We start from the raw sequence: 23,861 nt of genomic DNA on the forward strand, positions 1-23,861 counted from the left end.
CTACCGGGCGCGAAAACAGCGCTCAGCTTGAAAGTGAAGTTCCGAGCCCCAGACCTTGTGGTGAGTGTGATTCGCAGGGCATGTGCCCGTGTTTCGGCTGTGCGGGCGCTCATTACAAAGTGCTGTAAGAGCAGGGTGGTATGGCCATGCTTCATCTGTGGACTGAATGGTGGCTATCACTGACTGACCACACAGCTCATGTTGATGGCCACTATATTGTCAGTCTTGTTTAGAGCATTGCAGCAGCATCAGCATCTACCTATAGACTTACCACAGCTATACTTGTTCAATTACCTTCCTACATCTTGTCATGTTCAGAGAAAGCTAGGTGATAATCAGTGTGGCAGCTGTCAAAGCTCCCACAGAGATGGACACCCTTCTTTCCTGGACTCCTGAATGGCAAACCTTGTGATGTGTTAATCATACTTGCAGCATATATGATGTGGTTTTTCAGGGGAGATTCTGACAAATCTCATTCATACACTGAAGGGAGAAAAAAAAATCAGCAGTTGACCTGCAGTGCAGATGTGATATGTGTAACGTCACTTTCTTGCAGTTTTTTCAGCACATATTTCACTCTTTGTGACACTTAGGGTAAAAGCGAGAACAGAGTCCTGTTGTAAAACATGCAGGTTCCACAGCAGTTTCTGTGCCTGTTCCACAACTTTTTTTTTTTTTTTCATTCTTTTGTCCTGATCAGCTCCATTTTATTTGAATGCGACCTAAGGCCAGGCTCACATCCGTATACATGAGTCCCCCTTTGACAACAATAACAAAGGATTAAGTCCCGCCCTTCCTATTTCCGGTCGAAGATCTCTTTCCGGTTTTGAGAGTTTGCCATGTCTAGCAGGGGTATAGGCATACTGTTTCGTGGTTACGACGAGCCTGCTGCAGAACCTCATTTGCTGAATGCTATACAGTATATATATTCATTTGCCGAATGCTATATATATGTATAGCATTCGGCAAATGAACACTGATTCTGCAGCAGGCACGTCCTTGCTACGGGCAGGCAAGAGTTTTTCTCATTGGAATGAATAGTCCGATGTTAGACTCCGCCTCCTCAGACGAGCCTCTGGCAGAACCAGCGTTGATTGGCCAAACCACTGGCCACTGGCCAATCAACGCTGGTCTATTCATTTCAATGAGAAAAAGTCAACTGGTAACAGCATACTTACCTGCTCGTAGCAAGGACGAGCCTGCTACACAATCAGCCTTCATTTGCCGAATGCTATACACTGTATAGCATTCAGAAAATGAGGTTCTGCAGCAGGCTCGTCGTAACCCGAGGACCATACCCTGAAGTACATACCCAGCCCTGGTTAATTCACTAAGGAACAGGAAGTCTTCTTGCCGCCCTTCCATTGCGCATGTGCCAACCGGAAGTTCGCAGGGGGACTCATGTATTGGAGTCTCCATAGGAGGACTTTTCTTTCCATGGATTTCAGTATAAAACTAGTCAACTCCATTATAGTCTATAGTATGAACTTGGCATAAGCTGCAGTGACTCCTTTCTGCCACTACATAGAGTACAGTCTGCTTTCTGTTTCATTCTCTGTATATCACCTGCTAAGGTCTCGTTCAGACCTGCGTTTGGTAATCCGTTACGGGAGTCTGCATAGGGACAACCCGAACGGAATACCGAAGGCATCGATAAGCAGTGAAAGCACACAGACCCCATAGATTATGATGGGGTCCGTGTGCTTTCCGCACTCTGTTAGCATGAGTCATGTGGACATGAAAGTAGATCGTGAAGTACTTTTCTGCCCCCATAGTCTATGGGGTCCAGGTGCTCTCATAAGCTCTCTGCTTGCCAATGTGTTCGGTATTCCGTTCAGGGGTTTGGTCCCCATGCGAACTTCCCAAATGGATTACCAAGCGCAGATGTGAACCAGGTCTAAGAACATCTAATTGATGGAGGTTAGAAATGAGCGAACAGCGTTCGATCGAGTACATGTTTGATCGGATATCAGGCTGTTTGAGATGTATTCGATTCCAGTCGAACACCAGGTGACAAACGCACTAAAAATTTGATTCCCTTCCCACCTTCCCTGGCGCTTTTTTTGCACCAATAACTGCGCAGGGGAGGTGAGACAGGAACTACGACAACGGAGGCATTGAAAGAAAATCGGAAAAAGTAATTCGCTGGCTAATTCAGGTGACCTCCAATTTATACGAATAGTGGATTTAATATCTGAGTCATATGAGACTGTGAACTATGTGACTGTGAGACAAGGATAGCTGTACAGGCAGAGTTAGCTAGGGATTACCTTTATTTAGGTGGGAATGTCACTTACACAGCTCTTTGGAGCTCTATCTGGTTGAGATCCCTGTCAGCTTGCAATATGCGGGAGCTGACTTTTTCCCATAGGAATGCATTGACCAACGTTGATTGACCGAATGCCATACAGAGTACAGCATTCGGCCAATCAACACTGGTTCTGCCGGAGGAGGCGGAGTCTAAGATCGGTCCACAGCAGTCTCCATTCTGGTCCGATATTAGACTCCGACTCCTCACAGACGAGCCTCCGGCAGAACCAGCGTTGATTGGCCAAATGCTGTACTCTGTATGGCATTCGGCCAATCAACGCTGGTCAATGCATTCTTATTGGAAAAAATTTAGCTCCCGCATTTCGCAAGCTGACAGGGGATCCTGACGTAATACAGTGACTTGGGCATGTTAGATGCCCCCAGACATGCTTCCCCTGCTGTCCCAGTTGCATTCCAGGGTGTTGGCATCATTTCCTGGGGTGTCATAGTGGACTTGGTGACCCTCCTGAGTCGAATAGTGGTTTCCCCCTAAACGAGTAATTATTCCCCAAAGACTATAATGGGGTTCGATTGAACAGTCGAGTATTGAGTGGCTACTTGAATCGAACTTTGAACATTTCACTGTTCGCTCATCTCTAATGGAGGTGCCTGGTGTCAGACCCCCACAGATCTGATATTAATGACCTAACTTTAGGATAAAAAAACAAAAAATTTCTCCAGCATGCCCAATTATATATAAAAAATAATAACTTTAGGATAGGTCATCAATTTTTTTTGGGCCCACTAAATCTCCTTAGTGGTTGCCGATAAAAGTGTTTTGGTGCTCACTAAGTGGTTGATCAGAAACCAGCAGTGCTGGAGAAAGTATATGACTTTTGAACTGAATTCTACTGTGTAGAGATACTATATATTTATAAAGCCTCCTAATGTGTAACTTGTAAGTCAGCTGCATTATTTTCTGCACGTGATCGATGAATCACTTGACTATGGCCACCAATTATGGTTTATGCTGCGTGCCATGACTGAGTGCCTGCTTCACTGCATACCTTTTTCTTCTGTAAATGTATTATTTCAGAATTGTTGCATTTCAAATGCTGTTACTGTAAATGCCATGCATCTCTTACATGATACATTTGTTTCTCTTACAGATAGCGAGAACAAAAAGATGCATATAAAGTCCATTATTATTGAGGGTTTTAAGTCCTATGCTCAGAGAACAGAGATCAATGGCTTTGATCCACTTTTCAATGCCATTACTGGACTTAATGGCAGTGGCAAGTCCAATATCCTGGATTCCATTTGCTTCCTCCTTGGAATCTCCAATCTTACACAGGTAAACTATATGTATATGAATTTTCTATTGGGATAAAAAGATTTGTACCATTTTGTCTACTCTATGGCCTCCCTGACATGGCCATAATTAAGCTTCCTCCAAACTCAATTCACGCACAGACTTAAAGGGATTGTACCATAATGTACATCTTGTGGAGAGATAAGTGGTTAGGTACCCGAACTCTGAGACCCACTCGATAATTGTATAGAGTCCTGAGACTTCCATCTGCATGACCGCAATGAGAATTAGTTTGAACAGGTTGGCATTCAAGCATTTGCCCTTTTGCTTAATTCATAGTCTATGGGCTGTTGTCAGCATTGTACAGTGATGTTTTTGACCTTCTCTGTCAGTTCCATAGACATTGAATGGAGTGATAGCTCGCATTTTCAATCTCATGACCCCTTTTTAGTGATGATCTATCCCGTCAAAATGGTTTCTAATTTTTCAGATAACCTAGTCTCATTTAATAAAGTGTGTTATTCTGGATAAAAATATAATGCACTTTTAATTAAAAATGTTGCTGCTTTCCTTCTGAAAAATGTCTCTAAGGCCTCATACTGTGGAAAGGCAGCATTTTTTGTTGCAGATTTCGCTGTGTCTTTTTCAGCCAAAGCAAAATTACATGTAAGTGAACCAAGTAGATATAAGGGAGGGGGCAGACTCTTCTTTATTGTACAAGCCCACAGCCTTCGACAGAAATGCAAAATGTGACGAGACATCATATATGAAGGCTAAACGTCAGAAAAACTTTTCTCTGTTATGTGAAAGGGAAAAACAATTGAGCCTTGTTCCATGGGATAACGTATTGTAGAAGCATTGGTTCTGGGAAGAATATCTCCCCAATATATTACCATACAACAATTCAGGTACATTCCAGGCTCTATGTATGCAAACAGTAGTGTATGTTATTGAGATACAATAATGGTTATGCACTATAATAAATACCATGCACTGCACACAAATATGTGACATGTCAGAATAAATGTATACGGTTTCCAATATTTAGGCTACGTCACTATTTGTAAGATTTTTGAATGTATAAAATGTTTTTTTTTCTCTTTTATTTTTTCAGGTAAGAGCCTCCAACTTGCAAGATCTTGTTTATAAAAATGGTCAAGCTGGAATAACTAAAGCTACAGTATCTATTACTTTCGAGAATCTTGACAAAAAGCAGAGCCCTCTAGGATTTGAGGCACATGATGAAATTACTGTGACAAGACAGGTAAGTAATATTTTACCCTACGTCCTGACTCAAGTATTAATTTTTTTTTTTCTTAGATTGTTATACCCTTTCTCTTTTCAAGGTTGTCATTGGTGGCAGAAATAAATATTTAATTAATGGAGTTAATGCAAACAACACTCGTGTGCAAGATCTTTTCTGCTCTGTTGGTCTCAATGTTAATAATCCTCACTTCCTTATCATGCAGGTATGTATTGTATTGTCATTTTTGCATGCTATCATGCTTTTTATGCTATAGAACTGTGCTGCTATAAAAAATCAAGAAGCTTTACCGTTAGATGTTAAAATGTCTTCCCCCCCCCCCCAACTCTGTAAAGTGATAGCCTTACACTATTAAGGTCCATCAGTCAGTGATATCTGCTTTCCAAAACCCTGGTGAATAAAATTTCTAATCTGCACACTGTGTATTCGTTATAGTGTATTGTATTAGGTTTAATTGCAGATGTTACACTACAGCTTTTGCGTTATATCCTATTTCCATAAATTGTATTTCTAGTACATTTCAAAGTCATGTCAATTTCACCTCATATGTAATTTTTCTATGTATATATTTTCAGGGCAGGATAACAAAAGTTTTGAATATGAAGCCTCCAGAGGTAAATAATGTTGTCTGTCTTGCTACAAGGGCAGCAAACCTCATTAAGAATAAAAAAATACAAGATGCTAGTTGTAGAACTGCTTGCGTGAATGTTTAAATGTGACTTTTACGTAGTGCTGAAGTGGTGTGTTAATGCTGCCCTTGTTATTTCCCGACAGGGTGTTATGATGGCCTTCTGTGGCCCTATTTGATTTACACCAGTTTTCTGGCAGTTACTAAACTTTGTTACACTGGGTTCGAAAGCTCTTCAAATTCTGTTTAGTAGGGAGTAGACAATAGGTCAATTACTAGCCATCCACCCCCCAACTCCATTCTCCATGGACTTCTGTGCGTGAGGCTAGACACAAGAGATATGAAATGAGTCCAAGGGAAGGAAGAGGATAAGTGGAATAAACGCTATAACAAGTTTCCTGTTCATTTTGAAACATTTTTATAATTGTAGGTTTGTTTTAAAGGGCTTTTCATGGCCTTCAATAGGAGCTGAGCTTCAGTAGCAGTGCTCAGCCACTACACGGGCTGCAGCTATCTTATTTTGGGCCCATGTTATGTATAATACGGGTGCCAGAAGGGGTCACCAGTTAGTCCCCCACGAATCAGATACTTATCGTTTATCCTAGGGATAGGCCATAAAAATCTATGTCCCAGACAACCCCTTTTAAGATGCAAATCAAATTTTTATACACAACATATTGCTTTTAAGGAATCCCACATTGTAGATTGTGTTTCTTATTTTGTAATAGATTCTAGCTATGATTGAAGAAGCTGCAGGCACCAGAATGTATGAATGCAAAAAAGTGGCTGCTCAGAAAACTATTGAGAAAAAGGAAGCCAAGCTGAAGGAAATCCAGACGGTAAATTTTAGTTTTCTTGCTACACTCAAACAGTTTATTAAATGATTTCAAATGTAAAACAGGCCTGAAAGGTGATGTGTATTGTTTCCTAGATCCTGGAGGAAGAGATCACTCCAACTATTCATAAATTGAAGGAGGTAAGTGTAAACTACTTGTTTGATCCTTTTTTTACATGGAATAGTTAATAGTTAGTGTTGTACAAAAAAAAAAAACAGCTGGTGCAAGTGAGGAAATTAAGTGATGCACAAATTTCACAGGAACTTTTACATATAAAACGTTTTATAAAATTATCAGAATTTTGGACATTGGTATAACTAGTACACCAAATTTTGGAGACTTTTACTCCTTCTAGTATTATTGTGATACTTTTGCCTATATAGTGATTTTAAGGAAAACCCTGGTATTGGGGATTTGCAATAAGGAACCATTTCTGTTTCTATCCCAGAATAATTTTGCGTGTAGCCATATTCATTAATAGACCATGTAAATCTCCAAATGATTTTAATACATTTTTATATGCAATTAGACAAATTTTTAGGGTGTCATTGTTTTCTTGTGGTGTTTTCACAGGAAAGATCCTCTTATTTAGAATACCAGAAGATCACAAGAGAAATTGAGCATCTGAGCCGCCTGTATGTGGCCTATCAATTTGTTTGTGCTGAGGAGACCAAAGTGCGTTCTGCTGAGGAACTAAAGGAAATGCAGGATTCTATTCAAAAACTTCAGGAGACTATGTCTGAGAATGAACGGAAGGTGAAAGAACTGAGTAAAGAGATAGCAGAGCTGGAGAAGAAGAGAGACAAGGTATGACTGGTTTTATTTATTTATTTTTTCAAAGTTTGAAAAGGTCACGCTTCTTTACAATGGACTTTGGCAGCAGGTCTGTAAACAGGATTTTCACATAGTGTTTCGTGACCAAACTGTATAAGGCTCTTCAATATAAACCAGTTCAACTTCAAAGAAGATCTTAGGGTTAGGTTGTTTTGGTATCAGGTTTTTTACCATAGACCATCTGGTTCAACTTCAGGTTTGGCTTTTTGTGCTTTTCTCCTATAAGAAGCACCTAATCCTACCCTCTTATAACTTTACCAACACCAGCTTAGACGCTCAGAGGCTTGGCACCCTTCTTCTTCTTCGAACTGGTAGTGATATTGGAATTAAAATCCGTGCCATCCACTAGAGTCCTGGTGTACAGCAATGAACAGTCTCCCCTTTCTTTTGGATGATTGTTTTCTTTGCCATTCTTTAGAATGTACTTGGTCCATTTCGAGAGCCGCCTTCTGGCTTTGTTTCAGCAGTTTTTCCATAACTGACCTTAAAGAGGTTATCCAGGCTTAAATTTTATTTTTAAGTAGGCTGGGGGACGTAAAAAAAAAAACAAAAAAACCCCCACATTCTCTGTCCTCCCAGCGTGGTCCATTCATTCTGCTTTGCTGTCTTCATGCAGTGGCATTTCTTTCTGGCTATGACATCCCAGGTCCCTTCCACTGAAGCCACTGATTGGTCTTCAATCACATGTAGTGACTTCCTATGTCCTTCGCTAAGGCCGTTAATTTCCCTCAGCAGTCACTCAGTAACTTTCACTGGAGGAAAATAATGGAGCTGCAGAACCGGACGGAGCACTGTGTGTTGCGCTCGTTTTATTTATTATTTTTAAGTTAGGGGCCAGGGGAGGAGAGAAGGGAAAAAAAAATTATTACATATTTTAACCTGGACAACCCCTTTTAATATCTTTAACTTCTTTAGTCACCTAATTGATTGCTGTCCTTTCCTTTGAAATGCTTAGTCTCAAAGAGCTTTTCACAGGCTGTGATAATGTTTCACATCTATCTTGGGCAGCTCCTCATTGTGAACCTTCTCACTGCTCCACTACCTCACATTTGTTTTGTAAAACCCTTTTTTATTAGAGATTTCCATTGAAAATAAATTTTCTGAAGGTTGTTTAGCTGCTAGGAGACGCTATAATCTATAATTTGTCGGTATACCTGACTAAAAGTGTTCAGTTGTCCTCTAGAGAACTAAATCCCATATCATCCCTCTTGCTTATAATGGATGTTCTAGTATACAGAGCTAATCGGAAATAAATATTGTGCTTATATAGAGCTGTTCTTTACCTTAGCTATTCAAGGCACATCATAGCCTCACATGAGTAACAGTGGCATCTATTAGTATTGTGTATGAAAGAGATTTTACTTATAGCAATCTAATGTTGGCGTGGTGTAGTTTATACGACTGGTAAACTACCTGTAAATTGGAATAACGTGACTTTCATCTATAATAATATATTCCACCTTTTATATTAAAGGAAGTTGGAGGTGCATTACGTGCACTAGAAGAAGGTCTTTCTGAAGCTCAAAGAGCTGACGCTAAAACCCAGAGTGCATTGGATCTGAAGAAACAAAACTTGAAAGGTGAAGAGAAGAAACGCAAGGAGCTGCTCAAAAGTATGGAAGAGGTATGACTGAGAAAATAAAACTGACTAATCTTAAGCGTTCTGTATAGAGATTGCATAATCTTCTAACTGCTTTTTAAAGGATGCCAAGACTTTGACTAACAAAGAAAAGGAAATAAAGAAGATTACGGACAGCTTTAGCACCCTACAGGAGACCAATCAAAAGGATACAGAGGCCCTTACTGCTGCACAGCAACACTTCAATGCAGTGTCCGCAGGTCTGTCCAGTAATGAGGATGGTGAGGAGGCTACACTAGCAGGACAGATGATGAGTTGCAAGAATGACATGAGCAAAGCAGAAACTGAGGCCAAGCAGGTATGTTTCTTAGAGAGAGAATTTTTGGAGAAAAAATTAAATGTGGAATAACACTAATGAAAAAGTATTTGTTGCAGTTGTATTCTTTCAAGTTTGTACCAATTTTGATGTATTATCAAGTTAAAAAAAATGAAACCGGCCTTACATAGGGATTTGCTGCTAGTGAAGCATTTTAAAGGGGACCTTTGGGGCTCTGCATTGTGAGTGAAGGGGTGGTAAAGAACAGGGGCACTGTCAGCTTTGCAGCAGTAAATAACGTGCCCTAGTGGCTATGGATGACAACATTCTTGGAGATTCTGATGGCGCTGAGCAGCTGACATAAAAAAAAAAAATACTGTATTTTTCGGACTATAAGACGCACAGGTTTTAGAGGAGGAAAATAGGGGAAAAAAATTTTGAAGCAAAAACTGGTAAAATATTTAATATATGGGAGTTGTAGTTTAGCAACAGCTGCAAGGCCACATTGACAGGTGACCCTGCAGCTGTACGGGGACGCATAGAGTGTTTTTTTTTTTTTGCGGGGCCAGAAGTATTTTTTAGTTATACCATTTTGGGGAATATCTATTTCTTAGATCACCTTTTATTGAAAAAAAAAACCGGTGGTTTATGATATATGATTTTCTACTTTTATATATATATTCTAGGGACAGGAGGTGATTTAGAACTTTTATTTATTTCATATTTTTATTATATATTTTTAAAGCTTTTTTTTTTTTTTTTTACTATTTTATTCCCCTTCCCCCCCCCGGGCTTGAACCTGCGGTCACTTGATTGCAAGTCCCATAGACGGCAATACAACTGTATTGCCGTCTATGGGACATTCTGTCTATTAGTATTACGGCTGGTCATAGACCCAGCCGCAATACTAATATATAGCAGTGACAGGCCTGGGAGCCTCATTAGGCTCCCGGCTGTCACCCGAACAGGTCGGTTCCTGCGATATCGCCGTGCAGGAGCCGGCCTGCAACTTTACAGGTATGGGGCCGGTGGGGACCGGCCCCGGAGGAGAAGGGGCCACGGATACTGACCCGGCATCCGCTGTACTAGAGAGGCGGATGCTGGGGAGGGATAGACGCCGGGGCCTGAGACATCGCTGCCCTGCCCTGCATGAAGCCAGCGGCGGGGGGACGGAGGAGCGGAATAGCAGCATCACTCCTCCCGCTGCTGGCTTCATGCAGGGCAGAGGAGCGCAGCGATGTCGCAGGCCCCGGCACCTGTAATGGCGTCTATCACTTGCCGGCTTCCGCCTCTCTATTACAGCGGATGCGGCGCCACATTCGGACTATAAGACGCACCCTTCTTTTCCCCCCAAATTTGGGGGAAAAAAAGTGCGTCTTATAGTCCGAAAAATACGGTACTTTATGCACATCTTTTATCCTTGTATTGATATAACTATCACAGCATTGAAGGAATTGCTGAGTTTGATTATTTGGATGAGTAAAGAATTCAAAGAAATATGTAATATTCAATTTTCAGGCTCAAATGAAACTGAAACATGCACAGCAGGAACTGAAAACCAAGCAGACTGAGGTAAAGAAGATGGACAGTGGCTACAAGAAAGATAATGAGGCATTTGAAGCTGTTAAGAAAAACAAGGAGAAGCTTGAAGCTGAAATGAAGAAACTTAACTATGAAGGTATGAGCTCTGCGTTAACATGAGTTATAATTTTTGAAAACCTGGGTAATAATTTAATTTTGAATTCTTCTTTACATTTAGATGGAAAAGAGGAGCAACTTTTGGAAAAGCGCAGGGAGCTGGCTCGGAATGTAGGCCGCCTGAGGGAGACCTATGAGTCGCTAATGGCTCGCTTTTCCAACCTTCACTTTGAATATAGGTATGTCGGCACATGATAGATGGATAGATAGATAGAGAATTGCTATTCAAAATTTTAAGTTTTAACTTTCTTGCAGTATTTTTTTTTTTTTTTTTGTTTTCTTGCTTTGCAGAATGAACCCATAGTACAGTAGAAAATAACAATTTACTCCAGAAGTCATATGATTTTATGTTTAGCATATATTCAATCTGTCGATACTGTCAAAAGATTGAATTTAGGCAAAAGGGTGTGTTAAGTTTTTATTTTTTACTGTCCTCTTATGTCTTAATAGGGACCCAGAAAAGGGTTGGGATAAAAACCGCGTGAAGGGTCTTGTAGCTACATTGTTCTCTATGAAAGACACTTCTACTGCAACAGCCTTAGAAGTAGTGGCTGGAGGACGGCTGTACAATGTTGTGGTCGATACAGAGGTAACTTGCACTTCTTGTACTGTAATCTGTACTTTAGGTAAAATATCAAAGTGGAATCCACCAGAATAATTTCTATATACTTTAGGTTACAGGTAAAAAATTGCTAGAAAAAGGAGAATTAAAGCGGAGACTTACAATCATTCCACTCAATAAAATTTCAGCACGCCGTATTGGAGACGATACCATTAATGTTGCCAAAAATCTGGTATGTATTTCAGCGCCTATCCAAATGATGAGACAGCAGATATACTAAGAGTATTCTGGTAAAATAATTTTATCACACATTCTCTGGATGGATAGGTGATAACTGCTAGATCAGTGGGGGTCTGAGCACTGGAACCCCCAGTAGTTGCCATGTCATCCTTTCACCTAGCATCAGGACCGTAGCCAGTAGTAGTTGAATGTGGGATGCTTCTCTAACTCTGTGGAAAATCTGAAAACAAGTGATTTAACTTCTAGACAGGGCCCCTCTTTGTGCGTTCCCACAGATCTGGCAGTTATGATCTATTTAGTAGAATACCCATTTGCATTAATTTGATGGTTATGTAAATTCTGTTCTGGATAAGTAAAAAAAACAGATTTTTTATTTATTTATTTTTTTGTAGGTTGGAGCTGACAATGTTCACCTTGCCCTTACATTAGTTGGATATGAGTCAGAACTGCAAAAAGCTATGGAGTATGTGTTTGGAACAACCTTGGTCTGTGACACACTGGACAATGCTAAAAAGGTGACCTTTGACAAGCGAGTGCTAACTAAAACTGTAACTCTTGGAGGAGATACTTTTGATCCACAAGGAACTCTTAGTGGAGGTAACTTCATTCAGTATAATGCTTTGTACTTGGAGTTTAGTAGTTTTTTTGTTTTTTTTTTCTTTGCATTATGACTTATCTATTATCTATTATACAATGAAAACTAATGCATCATACACAAGAATTGGTATTTTATAATTTTGTACCCTAAGGTGCCCGCTCCCAGGCCCCATCTGTGTTATCCAAGGTACAGGAGATCAAAGATATCCAGGATGAATTGAAGGCAAAGGAAGCAGAACTGCAGACAGTGGAAAAAGAGCTGACTTCTCTGAAGAATACAGCTGAAAGGTTCAGTATTCAATTTAGTGAAATGAAGGTTGAACTTTATTAATGAATGATACCTAGTGGTTAGAATCTAACATAAAAATGGTCCATTGAAGGACCAACAGTGAACAGGAGGCAGTCTTGGGTGCACTTAGTTAACTTGTGCATGTGGGCAGTGAAGACTAGCCCTTCTGGTCAGATTTCACAGTAGAGGTCTTGTAGCTCAGGTTATTGGAAACATTAAGGCTGACTGAACAATTCAGAGAACACCGTGTATTGCAGCTTGTCATGTATGGGATTACATGGCTGTTCATGATCAGTTTCCATGCTGTCTCTTTTCAACCTCTAAAGCAGTCTATTATTGACCTTACATAGAGACATGGAGTACATCACCTGTTCAATGAACCACAGTTCTTTTTGCATCATGTGAACAGTCAGGTGCATGTGGGTTACTTACATGATTAAAAAAAAAAGCGATGACTCCAAGATGCACCATGGGAAGGATGTAATCAGATGGAGACAGAATCTACGAGCAATGTTCTGCAGATAATTCTTGGGTCTTGACCTTCATGTGGATGTTTCTTTTGAAATGTAGGCCCTATAAAGGAAATAATCTAGCAGGCTGCCACATGCCACTCCATAATTTTTTAGATTTTGTGAAGTCCAAACCTTAAGGCTGAGTTCACACGGGAATTCCACTGTGCATATTCCGTCGCGGCTGCTGTGATGAGATGCCGGTGCAGAGCACAGCATCCTGTTGCGACTTTCTGCTCTGGATTAGGCCCAAATGAATGGGCCTAGTCTGGAGGGTGGTGTCGTGAGGCGGATGCCGCAGCTGAATCAGCCGTGGCATCCGCCTGAAGAAAGGGCATGTCGATTCTTTTTTCCGTGAGCGGCATGTTGCCGATCACGGAAAAAAAGAGCGATAACGGTCTACATAGACCTCCATTGTGAGGGGGCGGATTATGATGTGGATTCAGCACCATAATCCACCCACTCTTGCCCCGTGTGAACGAGCCCTAACGGTTCAGAGCTGTTAAGGTAACAGGAGGGTGGTGCCTACTCCATATTAGATAGTTTACATGTTGTGTCCAAGAGGTTGTCTCTAATGTTGAACCATGGTGTAGGTTGTGTGTTTGTCTGGGAAAAGCAATGTCTCTCCTATTCATGGAAGAACTTTAAAGATTTCACTGCAACTTTGTTCAGTTTATGGCATTTTTTTTCCTTTTTACAGGTATCGGCAGTTAAAACAGCAATGGGAGATGAAGTCTGAAGAAGCTGATCTCCTTCAAACTAAATTACAACAAAGCTCCTATCACAAACAGCAAGAAGAATTGGATCAACTTAAACAAACTATTGGTGAGAATTTTTATTTTTTATTCAAAAAATGAAATGGAGATGTTTAAAAATTAGATTAATAATAAAAGCTAAACTTGCAGGTTAAATCCCCTGCTGGAACATTGTTGTTACTTGTGTTTAGTTTGCACACTTTAGTGTCTCCTACATAACTGCTACAGCCAATCACTGGTCTTTAGTCCAGCACGGACTGCAGAGGTCTTATGGGGTGTATGAAAATCCTTATTTCATCCAAGTAAACACACTTTGGAGGGGAAGTACCTAAATTGCAGTGTTTGAACAGTAGGGGGTTTAAAGTGTTTGTTTTAAATGACTTTAAGAATAAGCTATCATGTATGTGTGTACAAGATACAACACTATTTCTGGTCATCTCAATCATCTCATGACTTATTTTGCAATTTTTTTAAGCAGTTTTTATTTCTACATATTATATCTGTAGTTTGTATTCCTCTCTGAACTGGTTGGCGGTGACTAGCTGCCACACAGTGAGTAGAGAAGAATCTACTTGCTCTCATAACCAGAAACTTCCCAAATATTTATGCAGGACATGTATAAAGAAGTATTGATGAGAGTAAAGCACTTTGCATTTCATATTCAGCTGCATCATCAGTCAGTCTCCTGCTCACTCCACATCCCTTCCGCCTCCCATAGACCTCTATAGACATTTGTAATTGGAGTCCTGCAGTGTAGTTTGAAACTGAGATTTCAGCACTTTTTCACAGTGAAAGTCACTTTGGTAGACAGGGTGAGCAGTGAAGCCAGACAGATAAGAGCAGGAATAGGCATTTTCCTCTAAGCTATATTACAAGGTTTCCTAGAATTACCTGTAGTAATCATTTATGCAAAGTTTAAACTGTGAGTATTCCTTCATTTATTACACACCAACCCCCATTCATCTTGGCACATTTTTCAGCAACTCTGCTTTAAAACCCATGAGCCTAGGGTGCACCCTTAAATGCTAGTGCCTCTAGGGAGGTACCGGAGCCAAGATCTTTTATTTTACCGTTTCTTTTTGTAATGATAGATGAATGTGAGGAAACTCTGAAGAAAACCAAGGAGGTCCAAAAAAAGGCAGAAGAAAAATATAAAGTGCTTGAGCACAAGATGAAAAATGCAGAGGCTGAGCGAGAGAAAGAACTGAAGGAAGCACAGCAAAAATTGGATGGAGCGAAGAAGAAAGCAGATGCTTCAAATAAGAAGATGAAAGAAAAGCAACAGGTTGGTGTCACATTCTTCTTTTTATTGAAAGGAGCCTAGAAATGGTATCGACAGGATATATATTAAAAGGTTTGTCTGGGATAAAATAAAAATGAACTCCTAGCCTAAACCCCCTCCCCTGCCTAACTTCTAATTTACTTAAGTTAAAATTCATTCTAGATGAATTCTAGTTTTCATTCTAGATACAGTTGTTTTGCTGAGACAACCACTTTTAAATATTTTGGGATGCGGAAAACTTTCTTCTCCCTTTTAAGGGTTTAACAATTGTTTTTTTTTGTTGGCTGTAGGAAGTTGATGCCCTTGTTTTGGAGCTTGAGGAGCTAAAAAGAGAACAAACAAGTTACCAGCAGCAAGTTGAAGCTGTGGATGAAGCCATGAAAAGCTACCAGGAGCAAGTAGATAGTATGGCGGCAGAAGTTGCTAAAAACAAGGTATAAATGTATTGGGTAACTAAATATTTGTTTTGAAAACACTGTATACTATAATAATTGTACTGTATTTGTTATTGCAGGAAGTAGTGAAGAAAGCTCAGGAAGAACTGGCCAAACAAAAAGAAATTATTATGGGTCATGACAAAGAAATTAAAAGCAAATCAACTGAAGCTGGCAAGATGAGGGAAAGCAACAATGACACCCAGCTCAAAATAAAGGAGCTAGAACATAATATCAGCAAGCACAAAAAAGACAGTGCAGACGCTGCTGCCAGGGTAACTCTTATTGCTAAACCAAGCAGCTATTTGATATACAGCAAATGTAGAAGAAAAAATGTAGATTTTTTTTTAAATGTTTTATGGTCATGTTTTTAGCTATGTTTTGTACCTCTCTGTTTGCAAAAAGGTTGCAAAAATGCTGAATGACTATGAATGGATTTCTTCTGAGAAGCATCTTTTTGGCCAAGAAAACACAGCCTATGACTTCAAAACTAACAATCCCAAAGCTGCAGGTCAGAGACTACAGAAACTGCAAGAAATGAAGGAAAAGCTGGGTCGGAATGTCAACATGAGAGCAATGAATATGTTAACGCAAGCAGAAGAGAGGGTAAGACTGGAAGATCCAAAACGACAGAAAATATTGCTGTTTGTCGGCCATTGATGAGTGACTAATTTAGCTATATTAGTTAATGGATTTATGTGAACAGGTTGTCTGCAACACTGGTGGTCTAGGACTGAGAAGGTCTTAAAGTTAGTATTCCTGGTGTCTAGGACAGAGAAAAATAAATGTCTGCATATCTGGTGGTCTAGGGCAATGATAGGGCTAATGTTGCATAGTTAGTGACCAGTGGGTTGTGCACTCTGGAAACCCTTGCCAACCTTGCAAGAGTTTAAGTCCAAAGCTGCATTCTACATACTGCCTGCCGTTACGTAGTTTGTAATGTATGAACAAAATTCATAGCTCCCCCCCCTTTTTTTTTTTTTTTTTTTTTTATGTAGATTGTGATCCCCATATAGAGCTCACAATGTACATTTTATTTTCTCCCTATCAATATACCTTTGGAGTATGGGAGAAAATCCACTCAAACACAGGGAGAACCTACAAGCTCCTTGCAGATGTTGTCCTTGGCAGGATTCAAACCCAGGACTCCAGCGCTGCAGTGCTAACCACTGAGCCACCGTGTTGCCCGTGTAGCACTTTTTTTAAATGTTTTTTTATATTATACACGTGTGTGTGTGTGTGTGTGTGTGTGTGTGTGTGTATGTATGTATGTATGTATATATATATATATATATATATATATATATATATATATATATATATATATATATATATATATATATATATATATTTTTTTTTTTTATTTATTTTTTTTTATACCAGCCTGACAATCTGCTTATGGCTCTTCTGATAGTTGTCCCCCATCTGAGTGATACTAGACTATAAATGATCAGCCTCAATTTGATGAGACAATTAAAAGGACAATTTGTAGCCTGGTAATTTTACAGCTATGTCCATATTTTCCTCTTTGGAACCAGTCATAATCACTTTTATTTCTGTAGTACAATGACTTGATGAAAAAGAAGAGGATTGTGGAGAATGACAAGTCAAAGATTTTGGACACCATTAAAGAACTAGATCAGAAGAAAAATGAGGCTTTGAATATTGCATGGCAAAAGGTAATTGGCGCTATTGTTAAGGCTTTGCTGTGGGTTTTGCTCTTGTCAGATGTTCTCCTTAGCAGGTATTCACCACAGAGGAGTAATGATGCGTATTATCTTTTTCTAGGTGAATAAAGACTTTGGTTCAATTTTTTCAACACTTTTACCCGGGGCCAATGCTATGCTGGCCCCTCCGGAAGGAAAGAATGTACTGGATGGACTGGAGTTTAAAGTTGCTTTGGGAAGTACATGGAAAGAAAATTTGACAGAACTAAGTGGAGGGCAACGGTAATCATTCTTTTAAATTGTCATTTTCTGTTTTAAATGGATTGTCCAGGCAAAAATGTACACAAAAAATATTTTTTTTAGGGGGCAACACGGTGGCTCAGTGGTTAGCACTGCAGCCTTGCAGCGCTGGAATCCTGGGTTCGAATTCCACCAGGAACAACACCTGCAAGGAGTTTGTATGTTCTCCCCGTGTTTGTGTGGATTTCCTCCCATTCTACAATAAGACATACTGATAGGAGAAAAAAAAAAAAAGAAAAGTACATTGTGATCCCTATATGGGGGCTCACGATCTACATAAAAAAAAAAAAAAAAATTTAAATCGGCGAAGGGTGGTGAAAAAAAAATTATACTCTCCTGTGCTCCAGTGCCTCCCAGCATCAGTAAAGGGCTTGTGACGTCACTATCTATGACATCCCAGGAACTCTTTCTGAGCCGCTGATTAGCGTCAGTAGTCACCCTGAAGCCAATCAGCGGTATCGGTGGAGGGGATCTGGTACGTCACAGCTGCTGAGTGGTTTCACTTTGAGAAGAATTAGGAGGACCAGACTGTGCTGGGAAGACACTGGAGCATCGGGGACAGGTGAGTATTATGGGTTATCCCATCCCCCCCCACACACACACACACACACACACACACTCCCCACTACACCATTCACCGTATGGGGATAAATAGTTTAATAGTTTGCATTGTTTGAGCACGGGGATCCCTAAAATGTTTGTTTAACTTTTGTCTATTTTTATTTGTGATATAGGGGGAGGGGGGTTAGTGTGTGGTTTTTTTTTTTTTTTGTTTTTTGTTTTTTTTTTCCCCTTTCTACTTATATTCTTAGACTCCCTTAGACCTTTTGAACTCTAGGTGGTTTGATCACTCATAGTATTCACTGCTATACTATAGTACAATCCATGACAATCCAGAGGGCGGCGATTGGTCCAAGATGGCGACACCCTTGGCACTTTAGATGCCACCGTTAAATGCGACCGTGGCACCTAAATGTTCGTAGCTGTTAGTGGTGGGTCCTGGCTGTATTATACTGAGCCCTCTCCAGACATGCCCATGTGACCAAGGATGTACTATTACACCCTTGGTCGATAAGGGATTAAATTCACCTAACCACTTCAGTACCAGGCCGATTTGTGGTTCAGGACCAGAATCCTTTTCGGGTTTTAACACTTATCATTTGAGTTATTCAACGAATTTCTGCATCTTGTTTTGGTGACATAGGCTTTTATTTTGTTGTTTTTTTATTTTTTGCATAGGTTTTAATTTTCTTTTTTATACCCAGAAAAATATGAACAAAAGAGGATGGAAAACGTTTGTTTTTTCACTTTTTTTCATTTTTTTTTTATTTAATAGCACAAAATGCTATAAAAAAAACTTTAAGAATACTACAAAAAAAAGTTAAAATAATTTTTGTTTTCCGTTATGGTAATTTTTAATGTTGTTGGAGGTGGGGCTAGAACTTGTAATAAGGGTGTGTTATTAATCTATTTTTTAAATGTATTTATTTTTTGGGCTGTGGCGGGGAGACTTATTTTTCCCTGTAAGGGTATGTTCACACATCAGTATGCCATCCATCCGAGAGTAGAGATAAGGAGGACACAGGAACATTTATTATACGTCCTTATCTTTACTTTGTTTACAATTGCTACTTTTAATCCTCTTATCTCTCCTCTAGGGGGCGCACAGCGTTTGCTATCAGCATAAAAAGGTGTCAGTATACAATCAGTATGTGCATCAGTCCGTTTTGAAGTGTCAAACTGAATTCAAACGGACGGATGGCATACTGATGTGTGAACACAGCATAACTGGGGTTGGTACATTTAGCCCCAGTTCCAGGAGGAATACAGCCTCCTGCTCATTACTGTAGAGCTTGATCTGTAGGACACAGCAGCAACATCGGACTCTGATCTTGGCAGATCATGTGACCGCTGGATTCAGAGGGTAGCCACAGAATGGCGGTGCCCACAGCTGTGTGTTTACAGTGCTCATTGAGTGCTGTGTACACAGTGATCAGGGAAGACTGGGACGGTAATGAACCTTCCCTGCCTTCTCTAGGGGAGCTCTAGCTGAGGTTACAGCTGGCTTCCTGTTTCAGCAGCTGCACGACTTTGTGCAGCTGTTCAAAACCACAAGGACGTATCGGTAAAGAACAAGGCAACCACTTCTGGACGTATATAGTCTGTGAGCGGTCCGGAAATGGTTAATGTAGTTTTCTTTACTACATCTGGTAGAACAGGGGTCAGCACCTCAGGCACATTTACTTAGCACAGAGCTCTCTTATATGTTTAAAACTCTGCTCTTCCAGTTGACACTAGGGGGGGGAAAAGCATGAGGCATCGGAGCCCTAATCTCTCGGTTGTGAGATTGCCCAGTCAGTAGGCAAAAATTGCCTGTGCAATTCACTTATGTACCTTGAAGCAAGTGCAGAAGTATGATATGGCAGTTGAATGTGCTAAATTGGGCATTTGTTCATTTCAACAAGACTGGACAGATTTGTATGAATTAATTCAACAAAAAGACCGGGCTATGAGAGGGACTGCAGACCAGACCAGTCATGTTCCAAAGGTCTCTCTTGCAAAAATAAATTGTTTTAATCAACCAGTTATTTGCTTGTGGTTATGGTTTGTGTTAAATGACTTGTGCACCATTTGATATCCGTACTATTATTGCATTGCACACTGGGTACCTCATATTTTTGTCCTGGAAGCTTGTTCCAAGCCAACTGCTATCTATTAAGAGTCTACTACTGGTGCCAGGACAAAAGTGACCAAAAGTGACCAGTAAAAAGTTCTCTATCCGGAACAAGATGTCTGTCTGTGTCAATGTCAGGATGCAGATGGAGTTGAATACAATGGGAAAGGGTTTGGCTTCCTGCTCCACCATTCATGCTGCCGCTAGTATTGCCTGCAACTCAGTGGTCTTCAGTAATGGTTTTTTTTTTTTTTTTTGGGGGGGGGGGGTTGTTTTGGTTTTTTAAGTTTAGTAGCTTAACATTTCCTTCTATAATAATGTTTCTGTGCACTTTGTATTATTTTTCAGCTCCCTTGTGGCATTGTCTCTTATTCTTGCCATGTTGCTTTTCAAACCTGCCCCAATTTATATTTTGGATGAAGTTGATGCTGCCTTGGACCTTTCACATACCCAGAATATTGGCCAGATGCTTCGTACGCATTTCAGACATTCACAGGTATATTAAACAGTAATAATAAACTTTTTCTCTCTTATTTCTTTCCATTTTTGAGCTTTGGGGATAGGTAAAAGCTGAATAAGTTTGCCCGCATGTATAACGCCCTGTATTTGAATCATCCTGAATGACTTCATTGTTAGGACTGAATACTCTTCAGTGCAGTTTTCTGGTACAAGGAGTCACAAAAGACTAGTACTGGATAGAACTTCTTGAACTATAGGGGAAGGTTGAGAATACTTGGACTTGAATAATAAAATGTTTCCGGGGAAGTTGAAGCTTACTTTTCTACATAAAGTGAAGTCTACTGAAAAAGATAACCTTTTAAATGCTGGCCAGTGGACATATGAGTGCCGTGAAGTCAGTCCGCCAAACTTTTTTCCTTTTCTTAAACGTTTTCCATACGGTTTTGAGTCATCTGAAGTCAGTCTGATGGAAGGCGTGAACTGTGTCCATGCAAGGCCCCACCGCACAACCACGTGCACAGTCAGTGTGCTAGCCATGTTTTTCACAGCCAGCACACTAATCAATTACTTTTTTTTTTTTTTTAAGCCCCATACAGTCAGTGTATTTTCACAGGCCATGGGCAAAACTCAGGACAGGTACTATTCCTGTCTGTTTTGTGGGCCGCGCTTAATGCTGTACCGTTCAATCACTGTTGTGTGCATGCCTCATAAATTCAGGTGTTAGTATTCAGTACTCTTTTTGTCAAAAAGGACTCAATAAAACCAGGATTTTTGAGCACTTACATGGATACAATTCACCACCTCCTTCTTTTTCTTTCTTTTCTGGCTAACACGTATTGCACTATTTTTCCCTATGCTGCTTTGCGTTTTGTAAAGGTTTAACACAAAATGGAGAAATGTTTATCACTTTGCTTTGAAATGGAGTAATATTTCCAGTTCATTTGCATTTATGCATTTAAGTTATTATGATTGTGCAGTTTATCTGCTTTTTAAACTCTCTGCTATATTGCTAAAGCGTAATTAAACTGTTGGACAATTTTTTTTGATTTTCTGACAGTATTTTTCATTAATGTTGCACGGTAATCTACTTAATTGACAAATCGTGGATCCTTTCTGTGAAATCCTTTTTTTCACAGTTTTTCCCTTAAGCTGTTTCTGCCTCTCACTGACAGTTACTTTGTATAGAGTAGGGGGCTGTGTAATATGTAGAGAATAGAGATGAGCGAGTACTGTTCGGATCAGCCGATCCGAACAGCACGCACGCATTGAAATGAATGGAAGCACCTGGTACTTCCGCTTTGACGCCGGCCACTTAACCCCCGCGTGCCGGCTACGTCCATTCATTTCAATGCGTGTGTGCTGTTTGGATCGGCTGATCCGAACAGTACTCGCTCATCTGTAGTCACTAAGCTGTTATATCATGGAAACTATAAAACGTACAAACTTATGAAAGAGGACATTCTCTTTTTTTTTTTTTTTTTTTTTTTTATGTGACACTGTGCAGTTGAAACTGCAGTGCTATCTAGGTCATTTCCAGAGCGATTATTGGTTGGAATAGGGATATTTATATTCAGCGACATAATGAGATATAAAAAAAATAATTCCCGACTGTGTTTTCAACCTGTGAGATATCTGGAAATAATTTATACAACACTGTAACCTTTAGGGAATCTCCTCTTTTATATGACTCCAAAAACAAGTTTGTACCTTTTTTATAATCTTTGAGAGAGAACTCTTTGAAATGACCCTCCCCCACCCTAGTTTTCTCAAAATTTTATAGACCCTTCTCCATACACAGTAATGAACTATGGGAAGAATATGCAAATCCGCCTTCCATGATGTAATTAGGAAGACAGTTGCTGCCTCATTGTTGCAAACCAATAGAGGGCGCTCACTGGAATGTGCAAGCCTGTCTTAAGACAGGATTCCAGTGAAATAACCCAATAATGGCTGCTCCCTTTAGCCTCATGCCCGACCTTCCAAGAGGCCTTTGTTTTGCAATGACGCTGGGATTATTACCAGGTTATAGTCTCTCAATCGAGGACAGCTGTTTCGATCTGGTTGGATCTCATCAGCCCGATGTAGAGAGGACTATAACCTGGTAGAGGTGAGAGGCTTAGACAGGGTTCGGGGGATATTGTCACTCCTTAGGGAGAGACCACCATATAGGTGTCCAACCAGATCGAAACAGCTGTCCTCGATTGAGAGACTATAACCTGGTGGTAATCCCAGCGTCATTGCTAAACAAAGGCCTCTTGGAAGGTCGGGCATGAGGCTAAAGGGAGCAGCCATTATTGGGTTATTTCACTGGAATCCTGTCTTAAGACAGGCTTGCACATTCCAGTGAGCGCCCTCTATTGGTTTGCAACAATGAGGCAGCAACTGTCTTCCTAATTACATCATGGAAGGCGGATTTGCATATTCTTCCCATAGTTTCATACACAGTAAAACATTCAGTGAGAGGCAGTAACGGCTCTCAATATTGAAACAAGGGAAAAAGTTAAAAACAATGTAGGATTTCACAGAGGGTATAACATTTGTTAATAAAGTATAATCCAAAATGTATTAATGACCCAAATACTGTCATAGAAAATCACTTATTTTAGCCATTTTACATGACTAACAAATTGTGGCCCCTTCTCTCCAAAGTTCATAGTCGTTTCCCTGAAAGATGGAATGTTTAACAACGCCAATGTCCTCTTCAAGACTAAGTTTGTGGATGGAGTGTCTACAGTTGCACGGTTTGCTCAGAATCAAAATGGAGGAGCGTCCACCGGTCAGCAGCGTTCAGACAAGAACAAATCTAAAGACAAAAGAAACCGGATGCAAGTAGATGCATAAAGGCTTTAAGCAGAGACTTTTAATGTACTATACAGTCAGAATGTGTGGATCTATATAACTTCCATACGCCAGGCTCCACAACATTTCCCTTGTATTTAACTTTGTCTTTTTGTCTTTAGAATTCCTTAAGATGTGACTGTTCTTTCCTCACTGTATATATTTTCTTGTTCTAATGGGGAGTATGTGTAATCTATTACACTATAAACTTTATAACCTATGAAGGTGATTTTATTTTACTAAAATGTTTAGAAAAGATATAATTTGCTTTTCACCTGACAATAAAACAGGGCCGTCTGTATTTTTTGTGAGTGTTTTATATTGGAAACTTTCTACAGGTATGTCCTCGATTTGTATGAATAAACTCTGAAAATATTACCTTGTTCTCTCAGATGAGTGGTGTGTAACTGGTAGGCAAGTGCTGTAAACACTTAGTGGATGGTACCACAAGTGCAAATAAAATACTGGGCACGTCCTATCAGACTACAGTATGTTTTGATGGGTTGTGAATGCAACATGCATTTACAAGAGACTGGCA

At 40.0% G+C, this 23,861-nt stretch overlaps 1 protein-coding gene across 1 annotated transcript; it reads left to right on the plus strand.

Annotated features, from left to right (window-relative positions):
- Positions 1 to 23,493, plus strand: SMC2 (structural maintenance of chromosomes 2). Its single transcript, XM_075263943.1, has 25 exons — positions 1 to 60; positions 3,420 to 3,604; positions 4,677 to 4,826; positions 4,909 to 5,031; positions 5,402 to 5,440; positions 6,183 to 6,293; positions 6,386 to 6,430; positions 6,864 to 7,097; positions 8,599 to 8,748; positions 8,828 to 9,061; positions 10,538 to 10,697; positions 10,779 to 10,896; positions 11,168 to 11,306; positions 11,392 to 11,511; positions 11,912 to 12,116; positions 12,269 to 12,404; positions 13,615 to 13,739; positions 14,761 to 14,954; positions 15,242 to 15,385; positions 15,466 to 15,660; positions 15,791 to 15,991; positions 16,948 to 17,064; positions 17,174 to 17,334; positions 20,375 to 20,522; positions 23,135 to 23,493. The coding sequence occupies exons 2-25, from the start codon at positions 3,437 to 3,439 to the stop codon at positions 23,324 to 23,326; spliced, it is 3,609 nt and encodes a 1,202-aa protein (XP_075120044.1). The 5' UTR covers positions 1 to 60; positions 3,420 to 3,436; the 3' UTR covers positions 23,327 to 23,493.
- The last annotated feature ends 368 nt before the right edge of the window (positions 23,494 to 23,861 follow it).

The sequence above is a fragment of the Leptodactylus fuscus genome, chromosome 1, assembly GCF_031893055.1.
Source record: "Leptodactylus fuscus isolate aLepFus1 chromosome 1, aLepFus1.hap2, whole genome shotgun sequence".
Lineage (NCBI taxonomy): Eukaryota > Metazoa > Chordata > Amphibia > Anura > Leptodactylidae > Leptodactylus > Leptodactylus fuscus.